This window comes from Thalassophryne amazonica, chromosome 9 (genome assembly GCF_902500255.1).
Source record: "Thalassophryne amazonica chromosome 9, fThaAma1.1, whole genome shotgun sequence".
Taxonomy (NCBI): Eukaryota; Metazoa; Chordata; class Actinopteri; order Batrachoidiformes; family Batrachoididae; genus Thalassophryne; species Thalassophryne amazonica.
In genome coordinates this window covers 86,194,356-86,218,991 of record NC_047111.1, presented here as the reverse complement: position 1 = coordinate 86,218,991, position 24,636 = coordinate 86,194,356, and the positions used below count along the sequence as shown (strand labels likewise).

General features: G+C 42.5%; 1 protein-coding gene across 1 annotated transcript; it reads right to left on the bottom strand.

The window, feature by feature from the left end:
* Window positions 1-24,636, bottom strand: LOC117517575 (ribonucleoside-diphosphate reductase large subunit-like). Its single transcript, XM_034178656.1, has 19 exons — window positions 24,521-24,636; window positions 23,804-23,892; window positions 22,354-22,531; window positions 22,031-22,131; window positions 21,890-21,949; window positions 20,011-20,050; window positions 19,735-19,897; window positions 19,502-19,643; window positions 19,325-19,408; window positions 19,058-19,219; window positions 17,458-17,537; window positions 17,172-17,373; window positions 16,920-17,069; window positions 16,601-16,822; window positions 16,445-16,521; window positions 1,284-1,419; window positions 1,114-1,209; window positions 830-1,018; window positions 1-751 (listed from the first exon to the last, which is right to left on the bottom strand). The coding sequence occupies exons 1-19, from the start codon at window positions 24,537-24,539 to the stop codon at window positions 557-559; spliced, it is 2,385 nt and encodes a 794-aa protein (XP_034034547.1). The 5' UTR covers window positions 24,540-24,636; the 3' UTR covers window positions 1-556.

Below are 24,636 nucleotides of genomic sequence, written 5' to 3'. Positions count from 1 at the left end.
TTTCAATGTTAAATTTAAATGGCCACAAAATCTGTAATCTGGATCCGATCTGGATCAAATCCAGATTGTCGGTTGGTAAAGGATGCCATCCTACATAACGCTCTCAAATATAAAATTAATTTGATCTTTTTTTGACAGAGTTATGAATTTTTGAAAATTTGTTCAATGTTAAAAATAGGGATGTTTCCAATTTTCTAAGGTTTTTCCTGACTTTGACTTTGAAAATTGAATCCGTTGCCTGTCACCATATGAATCTTCAGTAAAAATTTCATAACGACATAAGAAAAATGATGGGCTCCAGGTTGTTCAAAAACAAACAGACAGGGACAAAAATATAACCTCCTCCAACTTGACTGGCAGCGAGGGGGGTGGGGGGTAACAAACAAACAAACAAACAAAAAAGACTTAAAGACAGGGGCACATGTAAGACAAAAATCTAAAAAACAAACAAAAAAAAAAACAACAAAAAAACAAACAAACCACATTTAAAGAATAGCACCCTTTTCCAACAATCCCTTTTGAAACTGGGAGGTACATTTATCTGAGTGAATCAAAGTTAGGAACCACACATTAGACACTCATCTTTATTCTGCAATGAACAGACCATGGCGGCATTGTTGCGCTCTTTGGTCTTCTCCTCCTCTTGGTTCTTGGCTGATGGGGCCTCCTTTAGTTTCTCCTTGTTGAGGGTGAACTGAATGGGATTTGCGGCAGGCTTTGTCCTCAGGTAATACATCCCAGTTTTCAGACCCTGTAAAGAGGAGGAGTTGTGTAGAAGTTGTTGCAGAATGTCATGTGACAGCACCTCCCTCCCGCAGCTTTGACTTACCAGCCTCCAACCGTAGAAGTGCATGCTGGTCAATTTGCCGTAGTTTGGCTCAGCAATGTGGATGTTTAGAGACTGGCTCTGATCGATGAAGGCGCCACGGTCTGCTGCCATCTTCAGCACAGTCTTCTGAGAGATTTCCCAAACAGTTTTATACAGCTGCTTTAAGTCATCGGGGATCCCGGCAATACCCTATGGAAACCACACAAAGTCATCAATAAATGTAAAAGATAAATAATTTAAATGAAAGTGTTTAAACCAGAGACACAAATCTCAAATGCATTTACCTGGATAGACCCATTCTGAGCAATTAGCTGGTTCTTCATTTCATCAGTCCAGAGTCCTCTCTCTGTTAGATCCTTCAGCAGGTGAGGATTTACAATCTGTGGAGTGAGTGGCAGAAATGTCATAGTTGCACTTCCATGCACACAAATCCATAAATTCAGACTCTCCTAACCTGAAACTCTCCAGAGAGCACCCTGCGGGTGTAGATGTTACTGGTGTAGGGTTCGATTGACTCATTGTTGCCCAGGATCTGTGCTGTGGAAGCTGTTGGCATGGGGGCCAGCAGCAGACTGTTCCTCACACCATGTCTGAGGACACACAGGTGGACCATGTAGAAGAATTTTTAGGTCCTTATTTGAACTATGATGAACTATCAAGTGTCCTGATCTGAACTGTATGTCCTCTGGCTGAACTAGCAGGTGTTCAACCCAAAAAAAAAGGGCTCTATTAGTCATTCAGTCTGTCAGGGGCTTTCCAAGGCCTCTTAGGTGCTTTCCCGCAGGCCACGTGCAGGGGCCTCGGGCCAGCTGCACCTGTGGCTGAGGCCACGTGCGGGGGGCCTCAGGCCAGCTGCACCTGTGGCTGAAGGTCTTTTAAAAAAATCAGTTGTAAATCCTTCAAGTTTTAATGGGAGCGTTTGTCACATTGAAATAATGGCCTAACACCTGCTTAGGGTTCACTAGAGGACGCTTCCAATAGAAAACCATGTTTTGGGAATAAAATAAATAAAAAAGTCGAAGGAGGAGCGATGCCCGCGGGTCTCCAATAAATAGATGAGCGCGGTTGTCACATATTCAGTCTCTCTAGAGGACTCAGTTTGTCTAAGCTCTGTGTCGAAGGCTTAAATAAACTTAAAAACTCTGTGCATTTTATCTTGCTTAAGGCTGAATTATTCTAAAGTGTTGTGTCCTTTTCTAGCATATCACTTGCAATTAGTTTGTGTTATCTAAAAGACGACATCCCGAGAAGACTAAAGACGAACCACGTCAGAACTTGGCGAGCCAGCCAGGAGGGTCCAGGGGCATTCCGGCAGCCTGGGGCAGTCCAGCTCATCCCTCCAGACCGTAAATAACAGTGATCACGACTAAAAGGTAAGCAGAAACCTTTTGTAACTTCTGCACGATCTGGAGGAGTGAGTCGGGATTTCCGCCCAAGTTGACAGGTGATATTTTTAATTGCCTCTTACCCAAAAGAACCTGGACTAAGAAAATTGATAAGAGACTAAAAAAGATAAGATTGAAAATTATCAGGCCTTGTAGATAAAAAGAATGTCTGTGTGAGTGAAAGGTCAGGAATGTTCATGAACTCTGGTGCGGGAAAAGAGTGCATGGAGAACTAACCTGGATGCTTGGGGAATAATTGGTGTTGAAATTCGTTATTAATGTGCCGGCTGATAGCATGCGCTGTAGGGGTTAATTTAGGGGAGTACACTGACAAATAGATACAAGGTAATACAAGGTTATTTAAAGAGTTTAACAGAGACTGAAGTGAAATAAGTGAGAAAAAGAGTTTAACAGAGAATACGTGCACAAGATAAGCGCCTGAGGGGGCGCAGTAGAAATACCATACGTGATAAAGAGATTTAAAGAGAAAAGTGCAAAGTAGCACAGCTGACAGTAAGTAAAAGAGCTCAATAAAGGACGTCATTTTTTAAGAAAAGAGAAAAACTATAAAAAAATAAAATAAATAGAGAGTTAGTGCAGAATACATGAGAATTAATGAAGCAGAAAATAGTGCAGTAAGGCACCAAATACACGCTTGTGGGGCGTGGGAGAAGCATAAGTAATTAAGTACACAGTAATATGAGTTTTTTTTTTAAGAAAAGAAAAAGAGAGTATTTTCAGTGCAAAGGCACATTAAGCTCACGAGGAGCTCAGTAAGTGAAAAAAGTAGAAGAAAGTGCAGAAAGGCACAGGATACGCACGCGAGGCGCGGTAAGGCGTAGAAATAAATGAAATATTGTATGCTCAGAGAGGAGCTTGTGAAAAATAATATATTAAGCACAGGATACGCACGCGAGGCGCGGTAAGGCGTAGAAGTGAATTAAATATTGTACGCTCAAAGAGGGCTTGTTAAAAAATAATATATGAGTTGCTGGCAGCGCCGGAGAAGCTGTCTAACGTGAATAAGAGATACATACTTAAACAGAACACATTGGTGTTAAGTGATTATAAAGGTTGTTTAAAGCCGCGGAGTGAAAAGTGGCAGAAGTCTAGATAGAGATATATAGAAAGTTGTTTTTAATAATTTTTGTGTATAAAGCTTTTGAAGATTGTTGAGTGGGAGAGCGGAGAGTAAGCGGGGAGTTACAGGCAAAGCTGTGAGGGCTTGCAGGCTGGCTGACATACAAGATTAATGTGAAGAGTAGGTACGAGGAGGAGGTGTGTAGACCCAACAGGAGGACTTGGGAGGTGCATGACAGGCAAAGAGAAAAAGTGAGAAACAGAGACAGTGGGGAAAAAAGACAGGAGAAGAGACTGCTATGTAAATACAGAGAAGGTAGATATTATTTCAAAGAAAGAAAACTAATAAACAAACATAGCAGGAAAAGACGAGAAGCAGAAAGTTAAAAAATTAGAAGGAAAATAGAAAGTCGGGAGCAAAGACATTAGGAAGTGTTAGGGTTGTAAGAGGAGTAAAGAAATAAAGTTGGTTATAATTCAAAAGAGTTAAAGCTTAGATTATAGTGAAAAAGCTGACAGACTGATCAATGCTTGGGACAGTCATTGATGGGAGACGTAAGTGATAATGAAATAATACTCCCAGAACATTACTTGACTGACGGAGACATTGAAACCCAGGGAATCAGGACACATTTTTGGCTGGAAAGGACCTATTTTGACAGGGTAGGAGCAGAACATTGGCAGGACGAACAAGAGATCAATCAGAAATTATGGCAGATTACTAAAGTAGTCAATCTGAAGCAAAAGAAAGAACAATTCCCTCTAATTAATTGGGAGCTGCTGATAAGACGTCTGTGGCATCAGGGTTTAACCCCGTGGCTGGAGCTGCTTTGTGCTGATCCTAATAAAGAAATTAGCATACCATTAAATCATTTAATAACACTACCAACAGATCCAGGTGAAGAACTGTTTCCTAGGTTGACTCTGATTGTGGTCCCAAGGAAGGTTCAGTGGGAAACAGGTAAATTTTCGTATTTAGTTAAAGAAAAAGAAGACGGGCATAACAGTTGGAAATTTAATCCTTTTAAGGGTTTAAAATACAAAACAGGTGTTACAGCTGGCAAGTTATTGGTCTGGATCAGGACAGCCCCTGAGGGACTACCAGAGCACCATAGAAACATCTCACATAGCGTTTGTCAGGGTTACATGGGTAACTCTCAAGGTCAAGGTCGGGAAAGTACCCCGCTAGACTTAGTACTAAGAAAATGTCCAGGAAAACGCATTAAGGCCAACCAATGTATGAGAAAGTGGCACAAAAGGTCACATGGGGGCAGGCAATGGCCTTTGGAGGGATCATTTGATCCGGTGATGTGTGAAGCAGTTGCGGTAGAAATACAGAAAAAAGAAATTAAAGATCAGCAGAAGAACGTGAATAACAACAAAAAACGCACTGAAGAAAAAGAAGTTTTGGCCTTGTTCAAGCAGGAAGCGCAGAGGCTACAGCAGAAAAGAGAAAAAATGACAGAGGAAAGATCCAAAGACACTAAAGCCAGTGCACCGAGCTGGGAAGCAGAGCCACCCCCATATAAACGTCATGATATGGGAAGGACAGCTGGACAATTTGTATTAGGAACTCGTGAAGAGGACCAAGGCATGGATGTGGAGGGCAAATTCACACTGACACTAAAAGCTCGAGAGCCACAAGGAGACAGGTCCTCAGTCTGTCAAATGGATCATACAAGGTCTCCAAATCCGAAAGTAAGTGGTCGCTCACCACGACCAGCAGGGGGGGCCACAAATAACAGTGACACGGAGGCAGACGAGGATAAAGAGAGAGACCTGAAGGCTCCGCCTGCACATCGAGGTCCACTGAAAACCGTCCCCTCCCACCATAGGTCAGCCGACTGGACCTTCACAGGCTATAGAGGCTCCGAAGAGTGGCACAAGAGCTTCTGTGACACACTGGATCTGGCCAGAAGAGATAATGAAGAACTAGCTGAGCAGCTTCGGCTAGCGAACGAAAGAATACAAAGACATAGGGACGCCGAGGAAAGAAGAGTATTACAACAATCGACACCCAATCAAGGGAATCACATTATAGAGCCACCCACCCGAAAGATTTCTGGTGAGATCATCATTGAGAGTGCAAAAGAGGCCCGACTAAGGCAAAGACAACAATGTGTAGCCAAAGACGTAGCGGCTTTAGAACAGAATATAACCGACTGGATGGACTGCCTGGAACCAGTCAGTCGCACTCGATCTGGAAGACAGTATGGAGCCCCCACAGAAGAAGAGGAGGACGAAGACCTCATATGCCCACTGGTGGTCAGGAATGGTCATCATGTGTATACCCCATGGAGCAGGACAGACATGGTGGGGCTGGCCAACAGGCTGCCAGATATCACCCAAGGAGCTGGGAGATGGATAACTGCCTTAGAAGAAGGCACTGCAGGGGTAACCTTGTCTTTAGGTGACATAAAAGCCTTGCTAATGCATGTCATGGGAAAACATGACACTGAAGAATTAGCAGGAAAGGTTGGACTAACACAAATGATGGGCACTAATCAACATGATGAAGTCCCCTTTAATCGCTATAGAAACTCCATGTGGGAAGGACTGAGAAGAAAGTACCCTGAGGTCTTGGATCCCTCTAAATTGGATGATGAGGAGTGGACACTTGAAGAGTGCCCAAAGAAGTTCCTGCACCGATTCCAGAAGAGATGGGCGGAGGAAACAGGAAATGCATGGAACCATTCTCCAGCAACTGAAATCCTGTTTAAAAATAACTGTAAAAAAGGCTCTACCAGATGAGGTTCAGAAAGCCCTAGATGGAGTCGTGGGACTATCAAAAATGAATTGGGCTTTATACTCTGAGCATATTTGTCACCATCTTGAAATCTACAAGAAAGAAAAACAAAAAGAAGAAGATGCAGCAAAATCCCTGACGAAAAAATTGGTGCAGATGCAGTTGGGAGAGCTAACCAAAGTCAAGAAAGAAAAAACAAAGACCCAGGCACCAATGATGACCCCTGTTCCTTCTGAGCCGGCAAGCACAGGCCCTACCGCAAACACTGCTGCCACCATACAGGCACCTGTGGTAACAGCCACACAGAGCCCCCAAGGAGCAGCAGGAAGCACTCCTACAGGAGAAGTCTCAGCACCAGTGGAGCATCACTATCACTACCATAGCACTGGCACACCCGGAAATGGACCCACCTACAGTCATGGGTGGAGGAGAGTCACGGAACTTTCAAGGTCAAAGAGGAGGGTGGCGAAGAGGATCTCGCCAACCTTCATTTGGAAGCAGATTCCAGAACTCAGCTCCCAGGAACAGTCAAGCGGGACCGCCTATGGGACCAACACCCCCAATAGGGGATCAACCCTCTAATGAGTGTTGGAGCTGTGGACAACCTGGACATCGAATGAGAAATTGTCCGGCCCGACCTTGGGTTGGACCCTCTGCCTATTGGCAATAGGGGGGCCTAGAGAAGACAGAGGGGGAAACGGTGGCATTGGCTATTTCTATGATACCTAAGGAAGAGCCAACCGTCACCGTTAATATACAAAACAGAGATTTCCCTTTCATGGTGGATACAGGGGCAACATACTCTTGCATAGGGAAAATGGGCGCTCATCTCCCCCTCTCTGGGTCTGTAATTAAGACCATCGGCTTCTCTGGGAAAACTCAAATAATACCTTTTACACGCCCACTTCCTGTAACGATTGCAGGAAAAACAATTGAAGCACCCCTGTTATACTCACAAAATACACCTGTGAATTTGCTGGGAAGAGACATTTTATGTAAGCTACAAACCCAGATAGTGTGTACCCATCAAGGACTGCAAATACACTTTCCTGACGAAGCACTCACCAACATTATGGTGCTTATGGACATGGAAAACAAGGTCCGACCTGTGCAACCCATGGTATACTGGCTGAAGTTACAACCAGAAAATTCAAATCTCCAACTGGAATGGGAAAAATGGAAGCCCTGGGCAGAACAACACTATGCAGCAGTATATACACCTAGGTTACCTTTACATGTCACCCTGATGTTCGATGCCAAACAAGAACAGGCTGACTATGCATGCTGCTGGGATGCATTGATGAATCAACGGCTGTTTCACATAACCACCACAGAAATTTATTTAGGCCCCCAAGGGGCCGCAGCTTCTGTCAAGCTAACTTCAGCTGAACAACAATGGTATCAAGTGCCGAATGCCACGCCTCATGTGACCCTTTTAGTCTCAGAAAAGTACGAATCCCATGACCTAGGTCCAATGGTAAAGACAGCCTCAGAAGTTGAAGAATGGCAAAACATGGAAAGTCCACAAGTACATCTGTCAAAAGACCAGCAGTTTATACGAATTAATTTAAAAGTAAATGATGAGGCTATAGCTCAAAAAGTGGAGCTCAATCCTAGACCAGAGGGACAGATGGTGTTATCGGCCCAACAAGAGAAATTGTTAGAGCAAATACCACCAGTGGTGTGGTCCAAAAGCAAAACGGATGTAGGACTAGTAAAAACAGCCTTACCAGTAAAAATAAAAGTAAAACCGGGAGCAAAACTGCCTCACCAAAGGCAGTATCCATTAAAACCTCAGGCTATTGAAGGCATAAAACCAGTAATTAAGGGACTAATGGCAGCTGGAGTTTTAATAAAAACTGCAAGCCCATGCAATACTCCTATCTATCCTATCCCTAAAAACAATACCAAAGAGTATCGGCTGGTACATGATCTGCGTCCTATCAATGCAATAATAGAAATGGATGCACCTATAGTACCTGATCCGCATACTATACTATCAAGCATCCCTGCTGGAGCAAAATGGTACACAGTAATCGATCTGTGTTCAGCCTATTTCAGTGTGCCTGTGCACCCAGACTCACAACATTTGTTTGCATTCACATTTCTGGGACAACAGCTAACGTATACACGGCTACCTCAGGGACTGAACCTGTCCCCAGCCATCTTTAACAAAGTCCTGGTTGAAGATTTACAACACCTTGACATACCCAGTACATTGGTGCAATATATGGATGATCTCCTTATTGTATCAGAGACTCAAGAACAGTGTGAAAAAGATTCATTAATTGTATTGCATGCATTGGCAGATGGAGGTCATAAAGTAAGTAAGGACAAATTGCAGTTCTGCAAACAACAAGTAGAATACTTGGGAAGACAGCTGTGTGGGACCACGCGATGTATAGCCCCAAGCCAAGTGGAGGCTATAATCAAGGCTCCCAAACCCCAAACAGTGGGACAGATGCTTTCATTCCTTGGGATGGCAGGGTACAGTCGGCCGTGGATTTGTGATTATGCTATAAAAACTGCACCTTTGCGTGCCATGATTAGAGCAGTGGGGCAAACAAGCAATGCAGCTCTCCTCGTCTGGACAGATGAGGCAACGGGAGCTTTTGAGGCCCTGAAAACAGACATGCAATCTGCTCCCACGTTAGGTAACCCAGATTATGGGAAACCTTTCCATTTGTATGTTACTGAAAAAGCTGGTTATGCTTGTGCTGTACTAATGCAGGAAACAAATGAAGGAAAACAACCATTGGCCTATTATAGTACAAAGCTTGACAACATTGAAACAGGATTGCCACCATGCTATCAGGGTCTAGCAGCAGCTGCCTTTGCATTTCAAAAAGCATCATCCATAATCATGGGACATGCAGTAACGTTGTACACGTCGCATCAGTTACATGCCCTGCTAACCAGTCAACGTTTTGTCTTAACACAAGCTAGACGCACTGGATATGAAGTTGTGTTGTCCGCCCCAGAAATAACAATACAACATTGTCACACGGTGAATCCTGCCACCAAATTGACCACACCGTTAGATGGTACTCCACATAACTGTGTGGCAGAGACAGAGAAATTTTTGAGAGCCAGAGAACATTTGTATAATCACGCCATAGATGCAGATCTAACCCTGTTCGTGGACGGCTCATGCTTTCGGGATGCCGCAGGATTGCATGCGGGTATGGGGATTGTTAAACTAAACACGGATGGCGAGACCTTTGAATTACTGGAGTCCCAAGGAATTGATCAGCCTTGTTCAGCCCAACTGGCAGAAATCAAAGCCTTAACTATGGCTTGCCAGATAGCTAAAGATCAACGTGTTAATATCTACACAGACTCAGCCTACGCTTATGGCGTATGTCATGTACATGCGAACATTTGGAAACAAAGGGGATTCCTGAGAGCAGATGGCACCCCTGTCACTCATGGAGAAGCGATTTCCCAACTGTTACAAGCTCTCCAATTACCGTCTGAGGTAGCCATCATTAAATGTGCAGGTCATCAAAAGAATAATAACATCATAGCTCAAGGTAACAACTTAGCAGATGATGCAGCTTGCAAAGGAGCACAAGGAGAAAATATGTTTCCCCTGTTAACCATCCAAGATTGTGCCCCACTGGTTTCACTTGACGCACTGATAGTGGCTCAAAGTAGGGCCAGTGGAGAAGAAAAACGAATGTGGGTTAAACGAGGCGCTATTGAGACACGTAGTCAGGGGCCAGCGGACAAGCTGTGGCGCAGTAGTCATGGACATTTTGTGTTACCCACCAATTTATTACGACATGCAATCATTTGGGCCCACGGACCCGATCATTGTTCGCGAGTCCAAATTATGAACAAACTAAAAGCTGTCTGGTGGTCACCATATATGGCAGCTACAGTGGACCATTTGTTGAATGAGTGTGAGGTATGTGCACAGTACAATGTCCGGAAATCATTCACAGCCCCTTTAGCCCACATTCCGGTCCCTGATGGGCCATTCAGACATCTTATGATGGATTTCATAGACATGGGAGCTGAAAACCGAGTTAAACGAATGAGATATGTTTTGGTAGTGATATGCAGATTCAGCCGATGGATTGAGGCAGTAGCCTCTGCAAATCAAGACCATAAAACGGTAGCCAAATTCCTGTGCCGAGACATCTTTCCAAGATTTGGCATTCCAGATACTATCTCATCTGACAACGGTAGGGCTTTTGTAGCCAAGGTTACACAAGAAACATTCAAACAATTGGGTATCAAACAGAAATTTGGGTGTGTTTATCACCCCCAATCAAATGGGGCGGTGGAACGGGCTAATGGCATTTTAAAGAACAAACTAGCAAAAATCATAGCAGACAGCAATGGCAAACTAACCTGGCTGGATGCGTTGCCGCTTGCTTTATTGTCAATGCGCTCACAAACTAACCGACTAACCCATTTGACACCATTTGAAGCTCTTACAGGTCGGCCGATGCCTATTCCATACCTGAGAGGACCCTACGAAGGACCATCGCTGGAGCAGCTACAAGACGAATGGAATAATTATCTGAGACAGTTAACCCAAATACACAAAACTATCTTTTTGCAGGTCAAAGGTGCTACAGAAGACAGAGAAGCAGAGATTCCACTTGAAAATCAGAGCATCCAGCCTGGTGATCTGGTTTACGTCAAAGTGTTCAAAAAGAAGTGGGACAGGCCCCGCCGAGAAGGTCCTTTTAAAGTTATTCTTGCCTCACGTACAGCAGTCAAAGTAGACGGTAAGGACACTTGGTTTCATTTAAACCACTGCTGTAGGGTTGGTGGCCCAGCGCCCCTGCGGCCTCGGCAAGCTCGTCTTGGCAGAGCCGCCGGGCCAAGGGGGGAAGCAAGAGAAGCCAGAGACCCTACAGCAGCACCGAGGGACGGCCACGCCTCCCTGCAGCCAGAAGAAGCACCGAGGGAAGGCCACGCCTCCCTGCAGCCAGGCGAACACCGGCCAAGGCGCTCACAGAGACTGATTGAACAAAGACGACGCACAGCTTCAGAGAGTAGTGGATCCCTGCCAGATAGAGCAGCGACGGACTCAGATACAGACTCAGAAACAACTGGAGACGCAGGCCAACAGACAGACAGAGATACAGACCGACAGATAGACAGGCCACAGGAGACATCAGACTCAGACAGCAACTCAGTAGATTTACCGACAGAAGAACCACAGGAAGTACAACCCAGACAAAGCACAGATACACCACACATCCCTAGTGACAGCTCATCTAGTGACGGCTCACTCAGTAGCACATCTAGTAGCACATCTCAACAGTCATCAGAGCAATGATTAAGGAATTAGTCAAGGGATTGTCCATACTACTGGTGGTCAGTATGGGAGAAAATAGACATCCAAAACATACAACGGACTGTGCCGTGGCCATGGCCGCAATAGCAGCTAAACAAGGCATTCTAAACACAGGAAAAACATATAATTTGGTATACATTAAATCAAAAGCCTACAAGAACATAGGAATACAGGGAAAGCTGGGGGATTACATATTAGGCGAAGCCATTAGCATCAAATGTGAAGAGGAGGGAATACTCAACATAGAGGTAATTTGTGATAAAAGAGGATGCAGGGAAACCAAGCAAGACGTAGCTGTTACAGTACTTGAAGCCACAAAATGGGTAAAAATCAAACCAAGGAAAAAGAGGACAATTAGAAGCGTAGAAACAAGCAGTCACTTAGGGAGATGGGATCCCAGTACAGACCTAGCCCGCACACAAGGGTTGAAGACCAATTTATTTTACCAATGGTTGAAATTTTTGGCTAGGCAGATCAGTGAAAAGCCTTGCATAGCCTGTCACCGGAAAGGTGTGATACCTCAGGCTAAACCCCTACCTGATATCAACAACTGTTATAGGAGCCCCCAACATAACTCAGACCAAGCAGAGTGCTATACACAATGTGTTATGAAAATGGCAGTAGGTGATGAAAAATATGCTGCCGACAGTAAACTTTGTCCAGTGCCTCTAAGTACAGAAGGAACCGTTCCACCTATGATTAAAATAGAGAAAGGGATGATACACCCATTCTGTATAGCTAAAGGCTTAGTAGCACAATACATAAGCGATTGGCAGGTAGGGACGACCCAGCCAAAACACCACATACAGTGTATGCAAAAGCAGCAAGAATACAAACCGGCCAAAACAGCATGGAACATTACCGTCTGTCACACCCTGCCAGCAGCAGGCATACAGTGTGAACAAATAGTACCGGCCACAGGGGGGTCTGTAATTGGACTGAATCTCACCAATGCTTCATGGGTATCTACTCCAAATTTAGCTAAGGGAACGGTACCCTTAGCTGACATCTTTTGGATATGCGGACAAAGAAGGAAACTCCTGTCATCGCTGTCCCCTAATTGGAAAGGCCTTTGTGCTCCTGTGATGCTCACAGGAGCTATAACAGTAATTGAAATGCCAAATTCAATACAACCCATGCCACAGAAACTTCGGAAGAAAAGAGGAATAATGACACTTAAAACAGACTACAACGTCACAGTAAGAAACGGGATACCAGAAGGGATACCCCGACAGTTAGAAGCCATAGACAGTAGCAGAGTTAAAGCAGATGAAGACGTGGATAAATGGGGATGGGCATTGGCGCTGTTCGGGGTTACTCCAAAAATCCGTTCTAGGTTCCAGGAGGTGCAGTGGATTAATTACTTGTGGTATAATCAGCAAAGATACCTGAACTGGACATTGGCAGCAGTAGGAGCCTTAACCGAACAACTGCACGCCACCTCGCTAATGACAATGCAAAATAGATTAGCTATCGAGATGATGATGGCTGATGAACAAGGAGTTTGTATTATGATCAAAGCCACCGAATGTTGCACAGCTATTCCCATGCGTACAGGGGAAGACGGAAACTTGACAGAGCTCTTAATCACACTTGAAGAGATGCAACAGGAACTGTTAAGTAACTCCATAGGAGGGAGAAATGAAACTGACGATTCTGGATACATTGTAGGGAATGGAATTAATATTGGCCCACTGTTTTCACTGTTTGGGGCTCTAAGGAGAGGGTGGATATCATGTAAAGACTGGTTATACCAGATAGGTGTAGTCTTGGCACTAACAGGGGTGGCGGTCTTGCTGGTAATATGTTGTGGTATTCCCTTGATAAAATTTCTGGTCAATAAATTGATTTCATCCACAGTAGGACAGCTCCCACTGTTAGCCATCCGAGCCCTGGAAGAAAGCACAAACGAAACAGACAGAGAACCAGAATATATGGAAATGGATGAAATACCAATTATCCTCCCCGACAGCCCCCAGCTCCCTAATATTGTGGCGTATACCCCAGATAGGGAGGACTGGGATGGACCGTGCTTGGTGATATTGTAGACGAGGAAGAAGACATGCACGCACATTTACATTCACACACATGCACCCACAAAAATGAGGGATCGGATAGACAATATCTGAAAGAATGACATGGAGCTGTAATAATGAACGTATATGTATATTACTAGGACACAGGAGTATGGCTGAGAGACCAGACTCCCCTGATCAGGGACCTATGCCTGATCTGCCTCTATCAAGTCTGATTGGACTCTCAGAACTGTTTGGAGAAGAGGATATACAGGAGGGATGGTCGAGACATGATTGGTCGCCACAGCCGCCTTCCATCCAGCAGCTAAACCAGTTGGCAACAGAAGGATCTTCATTGTTCCAGAACCTGGCGATGACGGCTTCACAGAATCTGCCTGCAGCAAGAGTCGGCCCGAGGACTCCACCATCACCTGAAGGACCCTTTGGACTCAGGAACACACCCCTTCCGCAGATGCCATGGAGACAGTCACATGTGCCAGTGGCAACGATACCCTCCAGGGGAGGCAGCCAAGGTCGGCCATATGCAGCAACCGCCCGAGTGCATCCTAGACCCAATTCACTGCTAGGACCTGTCCCCAGCTTTTCACCCCCAAGGCAGGAGAGATATTCTGATCAGCCCAGTGCCTCTGGAGGAGGATCAGCAGGGGTGGACCTTAGCCGAACTCACCCACCAGGACAGAGGGGAGCTTTGTACAGGCTGCTAAATGCCCAGAGTGTCCCAACCACTTGCCTGTGCGACATCAACAATACTCCCCCCACAAACGAAATGCCTTCCCCCTTGTACTTCCTGTCCCCTGGACTGCACAACCTTAATCTGGTCATGGTCACCCCACTGGACATGGCAATCTTGGTTCGAGAGCCTCGTCTTCCACAAGAGTCTGTTCCAAAAACCTTGGAGCAGCTCCTGCCCCTCACAAATCACATTCCCCATGGGCTATTTGAGGAAATCATGCCACAACTGAGTCAGACAGCTGCATACCTGTTAAGGATACACCGTGACAATGCCAACATCTCTTGTGCTCAGGAGGGCCTCCATACTCAACTGTGTGGTCTTCAGTCTAGTATGGACATGCTAGCCAGCATGATGGAGCATATGGAAAGGGAACAGCTAGGGCTGGCCACCACCACCCTGAATGTGGGCAAGAATTCTCTGGGGGCCCTGTACAACCTGGCCAAGCAGCACAAGGAGCTGGAAAGATCCATCAGAGAACTGCACGACTGTCTGAAAGCCAGAATTCCTGATCCTTCCCCCACTACCCCTGAAAGGCCAACCTCCCCATATTCCCCAACTTCTCCCAAAACTTCAGACGCTGAGTAAATGCTGAGGAGCGCGGACTGACGTAATGGCACTGAAAACGGACTATGATCTTGGTTCTTGAGTTTGAATTGCGGACTGGTTTCAGAAATCTGAGTGTAAATAAAAACAAAGAAGGATATATGTTAGTAACGAAGGTTGGGTAAATGTCTGTCCTTACCATCATCTGCGTAACACAGATAAAGCTAAATGCATACACATAGATATCACATTGCAAAGTTATAAAAAGGGGACCCTTACACGGCGTGTTTGTAGATTTAGTAGTAAAGATGCACCATAGGGACCCCTTTTTCTTAAATTATAGCATGCCTCAAGAGACATGCATCGCCTAAATTTGGCATCTGGCCAAAAAGGGCATTAGAAAACAAGCTGAAAAAGAAGAAAAACAAAGTGGAAAATGTTGAGAAATGGCCTATAATGAAAACCATTATATGATTGACTAAGGCAAATGACTTAAGGACGGACATGAAGGGAAACCATTTATTGTGTTTATCATTTAACTAGACATAGCTGCGCTAACCTTAGAATAGTTTCTTGATTGGTTGACTAAATAGTGGTAACGTAGGGGTTATTTGATGCATTTAAGTAATAAATGTGTGACTCTTTAACAAAATAATATGTAGAACCAAGTATAATGGGTTGGAGCCTCTGGTTGAGTGAGACAATAGATGCCAGAAGATGATTGGTTGCACTGATGTCAATGTAAAGCCTTTACTTTGCCATGATTAAGAGGTTGCTGTAACTTGTTTTATGTGGCCATTTTAAGTGCCTTGAATTACACCAAAACTCAATGTTTGAATGTCACCTTGTGTTGATATAATCCAGCTAATTGATCACCTTGTGCCTTAGTATGTAGGTTCACCTGCACTTCAATATATTTACCGTGTGAAGTATCACTGATATTCATATCCGCACCAGAGTTATCAGTAATTCGAGTGATGTGTTTTTCTTTTTTATTGCAATGCATAAATGAGGATGTCTTGTCAGTAAACAACCCAAGAGTATAGTTGATGTAATGGGACTCTTTCAAGTCCCAGAGGAGGGACTGTAGAAGAATTTTTAGGTCCTTATTTGAACTATGATGAACTATCAAGTGTCCTGATCTGAACTGTATGTCCTCTGGCTGAACTAGCAGGTGTTCAACCCCAAAAAAAGGGCTCTATTAGTCATTCAGTCTGTCAGGGGCTTTCCAAGGCCTCTTAGGTGCTTTCCCGCAGGCCACGTGCAGTTGCCTCGGGCCAGCTGCACCTGTGGCTGAGGCCACGTGCGGGGGGCCTCAGGCCAGCTGCACCTGTGGCTGAAGGTCTTTTAAAAAAATCAGTTGTAAATCCTTCAAGTTTTAATGGGAGCGTTTGTCACATTGAAATAATGGCCTAACACCTGCTTAGGGTTCACTAGAGGACGCTTCCAATAGAAAACCATGTTTTGGGAATAAAATAAATAAAAAAGTCGAAGGAGGAGCGATGCGGTCGTCACATATTCAGTCTCTCTAGAGGACTCAGTTTGTCTAAGCTCTGTGTCGAAGGCTTAAATAAACTTAAAAACTCTGTGCATTTTATCTTGCTTAAGGCTGAATTATTCTAAAGTGTTGTGTCCTTTTCTAGCATATCACTTGCAATTAGTTTGTGTTATCTAAAAGACGACATCCCGAGAAGACTAAAGACGAACCACGTCAACCAGTTACAGACAAGTTTAAACCAAATTTACATTTGATGACCACTGACAGGAATTCTTACCTACTAATCTTCTCCTTTAATTCTTTCCAATCCCATAAATCTGTGGTGGTTTTATCCCACATGTCATACTGAAGGATCTGGAAAGCAGAATGCCTCACTTTGGATCAAAACCCAATTTCACTGGGTGCTGATTTGATGAGTGTAATAACTACTTACTCCTTTGCTGATAGGAGAACCAGGGTAGGTTTCGTAGGTGCCGTACTTAGCTGCCAGCTCGCAGCTGGACTCCAGGGCAGCGTAGTAGATGGTCTCAAAGATCTGAATGTTGAGGAGCTGAGCCTCTGTGCTTTCAAATGGGTACCGCATAAGGATGAATGCATCGGCCAGGCCCTGCACGCCGATTCCAATCGGCCTGTGACGTTGGTTGGATCTCTTAGCCTGTAGCCAAGGACAGAAGAGCCAGATGTTAATGTGGAGCACATACAACCTGACTGCATTGCTGACATATCAATCAGCACCAGACAGGAAAGCATACCTGAGGTACTGGGTAGTAGTTGATGTCAATGATCTTGTTCAAGTTCTTGACAATGACCTTGGTCACTGATGCAAGTTTTGCGAAGTCAAATGTCCTTTTAGGGGTGACATACATATTGAGGGCAATGGAGGCCAAGTTACACACTGCAACCTGAGTGAATGAAAGCCAGATTTAAGAACTGCCATCAGCAAAATGTAAATGCATATTATATGACAACTCAAGACTGTTGGAAAATCCTCTTCTGCCCCTCACCTCATCTTTGCTAGCATATTCTACGATCTCCGTGCACAGATTGCTGCATTTGATGGTGCCAAGATTCTGCTGGTTGCTCTTCCGATTGCAGGCATCTTTGTAGAGCATATACGGTGTACCAGTTTCTGTCTGGGCCTCAATGATTGCGTACCACAGCTGTTGAGCTTTCACCACACGCTTAGCTCTGCCTTCCTTCTCATACCTTGTAACATACAGCATCCATAGGGCAGGTTAACGCTGAAAATTTAGCCATTTTTAGAAACAGAATTTTGTGTGCTGGACTTACTGAGTGTAGCGTTTTTCAAATTCGTTTCCCCAGCAGTCTTCCAACCCAGGACATTCATTTGGGCACATCAGAGACCAGTCCTACAACACCAAGGGGGAAATATTAGACTCTTTCTCCCCAAAAATATATATTTTCAAGATGCTGTGTCATTCAATTTATATAATTCAAATCACAACAGCAGTAATCTCATAATGCTCAAAACGGAAACTGAAGGCTAAACAATTCCCATCTCATGAGCAAGCACTTGGTGATGTTGATGAGTAAAAACTTCTTTTTAACAGGAAGAAACCTCACATAGATCAGACTCAGTGGGGTGGCTATCAAGACAAAGTACATAAGGCACCAAGCAAGACTGAAAGTGCCTTGGGGTGACTGATGTTGTTATTTGCCACCATCATCATCATCATCATCAAGTCCATCATTCTCAACATTGGCTGGTTAGTGTTCTTGGTACTATATAAATAAATTGAATTGAAACATGACGTGAACATGTTGACATAAGTGTCAATCTACCAAAACAATTTATATACCATGGTATAAAATGTCATGCAGAAGGAACTGCTTAGCTCCAAAAATTGATCATCGTGTAGTGGAGCAGGGAAGGATTTTCTTGAAAAGATGTGAAATTTCAGCTCCAATTTGCCAGAAGGCACATGGGAGACGTTCTGTTTTCTTTTATTAAAATCTTTCTGTGACACTCCACCAGGAAGCTGTAACTGGTGGTGCAACATATAAAGCTGTGTTATCATCAGTTTCTCCAGTCACCATCACAGAACATCAAGTTGTTATCTTGGTGGCTTTCCTCACTACTCTCCTTCTTGCAGTTATTAGATTTTTGATAACTGCCAACTCTATACAGATTTATCATACGGTTTGTATTTCTTAATGATCAATGTGACTAAAGACAGTCAAGAAAATTTGGCTGTAAGTGTGATGATTTCTATTAATAATTCTTATATTTAGTGTGGCCAATTAATTATGGCCTCTCCAAATGAAGGAACAGTGCATAAAGGTGTAATTTCTAAATGTGACGTTTTTGTTTTAAGAACGTATGCAGATGAGCAGGTTCAGTGGGTGAGTTTTGCACTGTAAATACCTTGGACTTACATGGTGACATAAATGAGTTGTCATTTATGTTAATGTATGAATAGTGAGAAGGGGGTAGGATTTTATAAGTGTTTACTTCTTCCTATTCCTTTTCGAGCAGTGTTTCTTAGAAGACGTATTTTTCTTGTAGATTAATATTATTTTATATTTTCCTTCATTCAAAATAAATTAAATTAATTCAGTCATTAAACCCTCTGAATTAATGGACTTGAAACCAGAAAATAAATAAGTAAAAATCACATGAACCAGTTTCTGAATTGTTGTGGTCCATGTCTAAATACTGTTTGTACGTTTACAACTTGAGAGTTATTGTAGAAAGTGTAACGTCACAGAAGTAGTACTTATTTACCTATTTCATATTGACAGTTGTATTTCTGTTAGCTCTCATAACTGATGAAACAGGCTAGGCTTTTTACATTAGTAGATTTTTCTTTTTTGGTAACATGTTGTAATAATTTGCGTGCACTCAGTCATGTTTTACTCCAGCAGTCACCTGATTGTTTTCCACTCGTTTCATGAAGAGGTCCGGGATCCACAAGGCAAAGAACAAGTCTCTGGCCCTCTGCTCCTCTTTGCCAGTGTTCTTCTTCAATTCCAAAAAGTCAAACACATCATAATGCCACGGCTCCAGGTACATGGCGAACGCCCCAGGCCTCTGAACAAGGAGCAAAGAGACTCAAATCAGCAACACAAATATCTTTACTTTAGCAGCAGTGTTACAGTTTATGTACACGTCGGTCAATGGAAGATGCCTCTCTACCTTGTTGCCACCCTGGTCCACATAACGTGCTGTATTATTGTACACTCGAAGCATCGGAACCAACCCGTTGGAAATGCCATTTGTCTAAAAATTGAAAATAAACACTTTAATAAAATGCACATCCTGCCATAGATATATTATTATAAGTCTGTTATTTCTGATTCCGCCGTTGCTCACCCCAGCAATATAACTGCCAGTTGCTCGGATGCAGCTAACCGCCACCCCGATACCACCAGCAGATTTGGAGATGAGCGCACACTGCTTCAGTGTGTCATAAATACCCTCAATGCTGTCATCTTTCATAGCTAACAAGAAACAACTACAAAAACAAAACGAAACAAAACAAGACTAATTAGAACGTTTTTCCCCTCCAACACTGCTCAGTCTGCCAACATTTCTGTATTCTGCACCTGGACAGCTGTGACCTGTTGGTGCCGGCATTGAACAGTGTAGGTGAGGCGTGAGTGAACCACTTCTCTGATAGTAGATTGTACGTCTCAACGGCCGCGTCAATGTCTCTTTGATGAATCCCAACAGCCACCCTCATCAGCATGTGCTGGGGTCTCTCAGAAACTACAGCAACACATTAAACAGCACATGAACAATAAAAAAAGCAACAGTCAAAGTCTTTGACTGTATATATGCCAGTTGGGTTTTTTTGTTTGTTTGAGGGGATCAGTGCTCACCTTTGCCATTAATCTTCAACAAATAAGAACGTTCAAGAGTCTATAGAACAGAAAGACAAATGAGATTTATAATTCTGAATATGCAATTTCATTTGGGCTGCAACAAACCATTTTTGTCATTATAGATTAATATATTGTTAATTTTTCCCCCTGAATAATCAATTATAAAATCACAGATGATAGAAAAATAAGGTTCACAGTATCATCAAAATTTCAAATACTGTATGTTTTGTAAAACAAATGCTCTAACAAGGACAAGAAAACAAAACAACTTCATTTTTTGTCCATTAACTGAATAATCTTAAGGCAATTATCCCCACAGTAGAGGCGATTATTACTGCTCATGTATTCACCTGTGGGCAATTCCACCATGATGGACGTTACATTGGTAAAGAGTCTGAGCCATTTCAGCCAGCCTCACACTAAAAGTTGAAGCCATAAATCCCAAATTTTTTGTGTGGGCATAGTTAAGGTCTTGAGATATTTAGGCAGGGAAGAAAAGATATCCAGTGATGCTTCTGTTTTTTTTTTTTTTTTTTTTTTTTTAATAGTAAGTCCCTTCAGCTGCTCCCTTGTTTGCACTTGGGGTCGCCACAGCAAATCCAAGGTGGATCTGCATGTTGAATTGACACAAGTTTTACGCTGGATGCCCTTCCTGACGCAACTCCACATTACATGGAGAAATGTGGCAGAGGTGGGATTTGAACCCGGAACCTTCTGCACTGAAACCAAGCGCATTAACCACTTGGCCACCACCCCTGCTGTTTTTTTCTTTTTCTTTTAATGAAAACAAAAATAAGAGTGTGACAGACATTACAAGAAAAATACATGAAAATTTCCTCAAACTTTATTTCAAAATTCTCTAAAAACTAACAACGATTCATGATTGTTAAATTCAGGTATATAGGGGGAGTCGGCTCGCTAATATACTGACTCCAGTAGAGAACAAATAGTGAGGCACTCGGCATTACTGGCTTCAGGGTTGTGAAAAATTCCATGTGACTGACATTACATCTGATTCATTAACACGACTTGCAAATAAAGACTTTTCTGAAATATTTTATGGATTTGCTTAGGAAAAGAAATAATCAAATTATTGACAATTTTACATCAAGTTACACCCTTTCATGCATTTCTGGGTTTAAAAGGGTTTAGGAAGTCTGAGAAAACTGTTTCCACTATATGCCCGACCTTTCTGGAGATGCATGTAATGAGAACATATGCCAAGCCAAAAAAAAAAAAAAAATATATATATATATATATATATATATATATATATATATATATCAAATATAAAAATCTGGCAAAAAGTGAGAACCAGCCAATTTAACTAATCATTTGACAATCAAAATTCATGTGGGAAAGGGATATTTCCTAATGAGTTCAACTTGTATAGTAAAGCTGGGGGTTTTATAAATAAGTTGGACCCTTTCTCAGAATCTGTAATTGAAAATAATTTTTGCCTGGTCATGTCCCATTTTTCATGGAATTTCCTCCATGCATCTGTCAATAGCAGGAGCTCATTGAGTGTTGTTGATCTTTATATTTAATGTGATATTACCACCAAAATACAGTCTGCTGCCCATTATAACACAATTTGGATAAACTGATAATCTGTCACATTTATACATAAAATAATTAAAATTTTGGAACTATTTGGCAAACATAACCCATTTGGTGAATTTAGATCATATTTAGTATGATGATAGCATCATGATATAATCATAATATAAGCTTTTTGAAAACAAACAAATTCCTAGTATATTGCCAAACTTCATGTTGTAAATTTGGTGACCTGCCCCCAATGGTTGTATAAAGACAATAACATTTAGTAGTCTAGGGACATGCATTAGCTCTGACTCAGCTTGTTGAAAATTACCTTGAAGCCAAAGAAATTGTAGGAAAAATCTCTGTCATAAATGATAACTGAGTTGAGACGCTAAAAGAAGAAAAAAAAAGAAAAGACAAAAAGTTAGACATGTAAAACATGAATTAAAAACAAATATAAATAAAGACTTACATCCTTGTTTTCACGGACAATGTCGAGGGTCTCCTTAGAGATCAGAGGAGAATGGTTTTTATTTAATGGGTTGACATAATTGTACAGGTCCTCCATCACGTCTAAAAGAACATCAAGGACACAAAGCGTAGATTAGTACAAAAAAAAAACATAACAGTGTATTATCAAACAAATACAGTAACACACAATCTCCAGCATCAGCACTGAGCAGAAATCTTTTACCAGAGGGAGTCATGATTTCCTTAAATGATAAAACATAACTGTCAAGTGCAAGATTGCTGCTCATTTCTGATGCTGGAGATTGCTCAACAACTGATCCTCACCACTGAAGACTTTCTTGGTCTCTTTGTGCAGGTTAGAGACAGCGATTCGCGCAGCCAGGATTGCATAGTGAGGATGTTTAGTTGTGAGGGTGGCAGCAGTCTCTGCTGCAAGAGTGTCTAGTTCCACAGTGGTCACACCACTGTACAGACCCTGGATCACCTTCATTGTAATCTGGGTCTACAGACAAAGGAAGAAACACATGCACTTTTACTGCCTAAATTTCACTACACACACACACACACACACACAGCGCATCCAGAAAGTATTCACAGTGCTTCACTTTATCCACATTTTGTTATGATGCAGCCGTATTCCAAAGTGGAGTAAATTCACCCCCCATTCTACTCACAACACCCCATAATGACAACATGATTTTTTTTTTTTTTGCAAATTTGTTAAAAATACAAAACTAAGAAATCATGTGTACGTAAGTATTCACACCCTTTGCTCAGTACTTTGTCGATGCACCTTTGGCAGCAATTACAGCCTCAAGTCTTCTTGAATATGATGCCACAAGCTTGGCACATCTATCTTTGGGCAGTTTTGTCCATTCCTTTTTGCCACACCTCTCAAACTCCATCAGATTGAATGGGGAGGGTCAGTGCACAGCCATTTTCAGATCTCTCCAGAGATGTTCAATCAGATTCAGGTCTGGGCTTTGGCTGGGCCACTCATGGACATTCACAGAGTTGTCCTAAAACCACTCCTTTGATATCTTGGCTGTGTGTTTAGGGTCATTGTCCTGCTAAAAGATGAACCGTTGCCCCAGTCTGGGGTCAAGAGCGCTCTGGAGCAGGTTTTCATCCAGGATGTCTCTGTACATTGCTGCATTCATCTTTCCCTCAACCCTGACTAGTCTCCCAGTTCCTGCCACTGAAAAACATCTCCACAGCATGATGCTGCCACCACCATACTTTACTGTAGGGATGGTGTAGGGAAAGACCCTTAGAAGTTCCCAGAACCATGGTCCAGAAGTGTTCAACATTGCAAACTTCTTATGCACAAAAAAATGAATAAAATAAAAAAAAAGTCATAAAATTTAAACCCTAGCTCTTATCCTAATCCTAAGCCATTTAAAATAAAATAATTGACAAGGTTTTGCGGCAGCTGACGCATCTTATTTAAAACAACGGTCCAACACTAGAAGTGTGCAGCTCCCTTCCAGCAGTGATTAGACATATTTGGGACTGCAAAGAAATCAGTTTGTTCCAGTTCTCATAATGTGTTGAACGCATCTATCTTGGTTGCACTTTTGAGTTCACATTCAAACTACACAAAGTGAAAACAGTTGTAAGCTTAAAATAAAAACTTTGGATTGGTTTGTGGCAACAGCCCCCCCCCCCCAAAAAAAAGGTTTCTGTTCACCCAATTTACAGGGCACACATGATAATAATAACAACAACAGTAATAATATCTTATGAGGGGCACAAAATAATTAAACTTACTTACTGGATCTACAAAGTCACAGTTGAGCCCATAGCAAAGCTTCTGGATACGAGAGGTGATTTTATCAAAAATAACTCGCTCCTGGCGTCCATCTAAAATACAAAAGCAAGGATTATTTAAACAATTACAAATAATAATAATAATAATAAATGAATTAATTAATAAATTGTCGTGGCAGTAGGTGAGATATTTTGAGATCAGCGTGTTGAGATGAAGCCAGCAGTGACACCTGACTAACCAGTTATTACAACAAAGGACTTCGGCGCCAACACAGCAGCTGCAAATGAAACCATTTATTCACTTATAAAAGATTAAAACGTGTAAACGAGCAAGAAAAAATAAAAAAAAAAGAACTACCAGCGAACAAAACTTTAGTTTTAAAGTCTGTGCTGCGCGATAAAGAAGCGTTTGCTGCCCTTTAATGTATCTAAAAGTGTATAAAAATTATAACAAAACAGCAATCAAACCTGCATGTGACAAAATATCACCGTTTATATCGCGATGCTTGGTTCTTTTTATCGTCGGAAACAACCCACACAAAACCTACCAACATTTTCAAACATGAAAAACAAAATCTGATATTTTAATGCTGTGCTGTTTGCAGTTTGCTATTAATAAAACAAATGGTTCACGTTAAATCCGTTTTTTTCCTGCTTTTTGCAGAACCTGCGCAACATTACAGCATCTGTGTAATTGATAATATTGAAATTATCGACATACCTCGTTTAATCACATACATGTTGACCAAATGTCAGTCCACTGCTGCAAACGTCAAATAAAACGATAATACGGGTCTTTATGATACCGGGAGAACAATCCGCAAACGCTCTTCAATC

Coding starts and splice junctions, on each gene's coding strand:
- LOC117517575 (XM_034178656.1), bottom strand. Junction 17,070..17,171: donor AATATGCTAGCAAAGATGAG/GTGAGGGGCAGA, acceptor TCATTCACTCAG/GTTGCAGTGTGTAACTTGGC. Junction 1,210..1,283: donor TGCTCTCTGGAGAGTTTCAG/GTTAGGAGAGTC, acceptor CTCACTCCACAG/ATTGTAAATCCTCACCTGCT.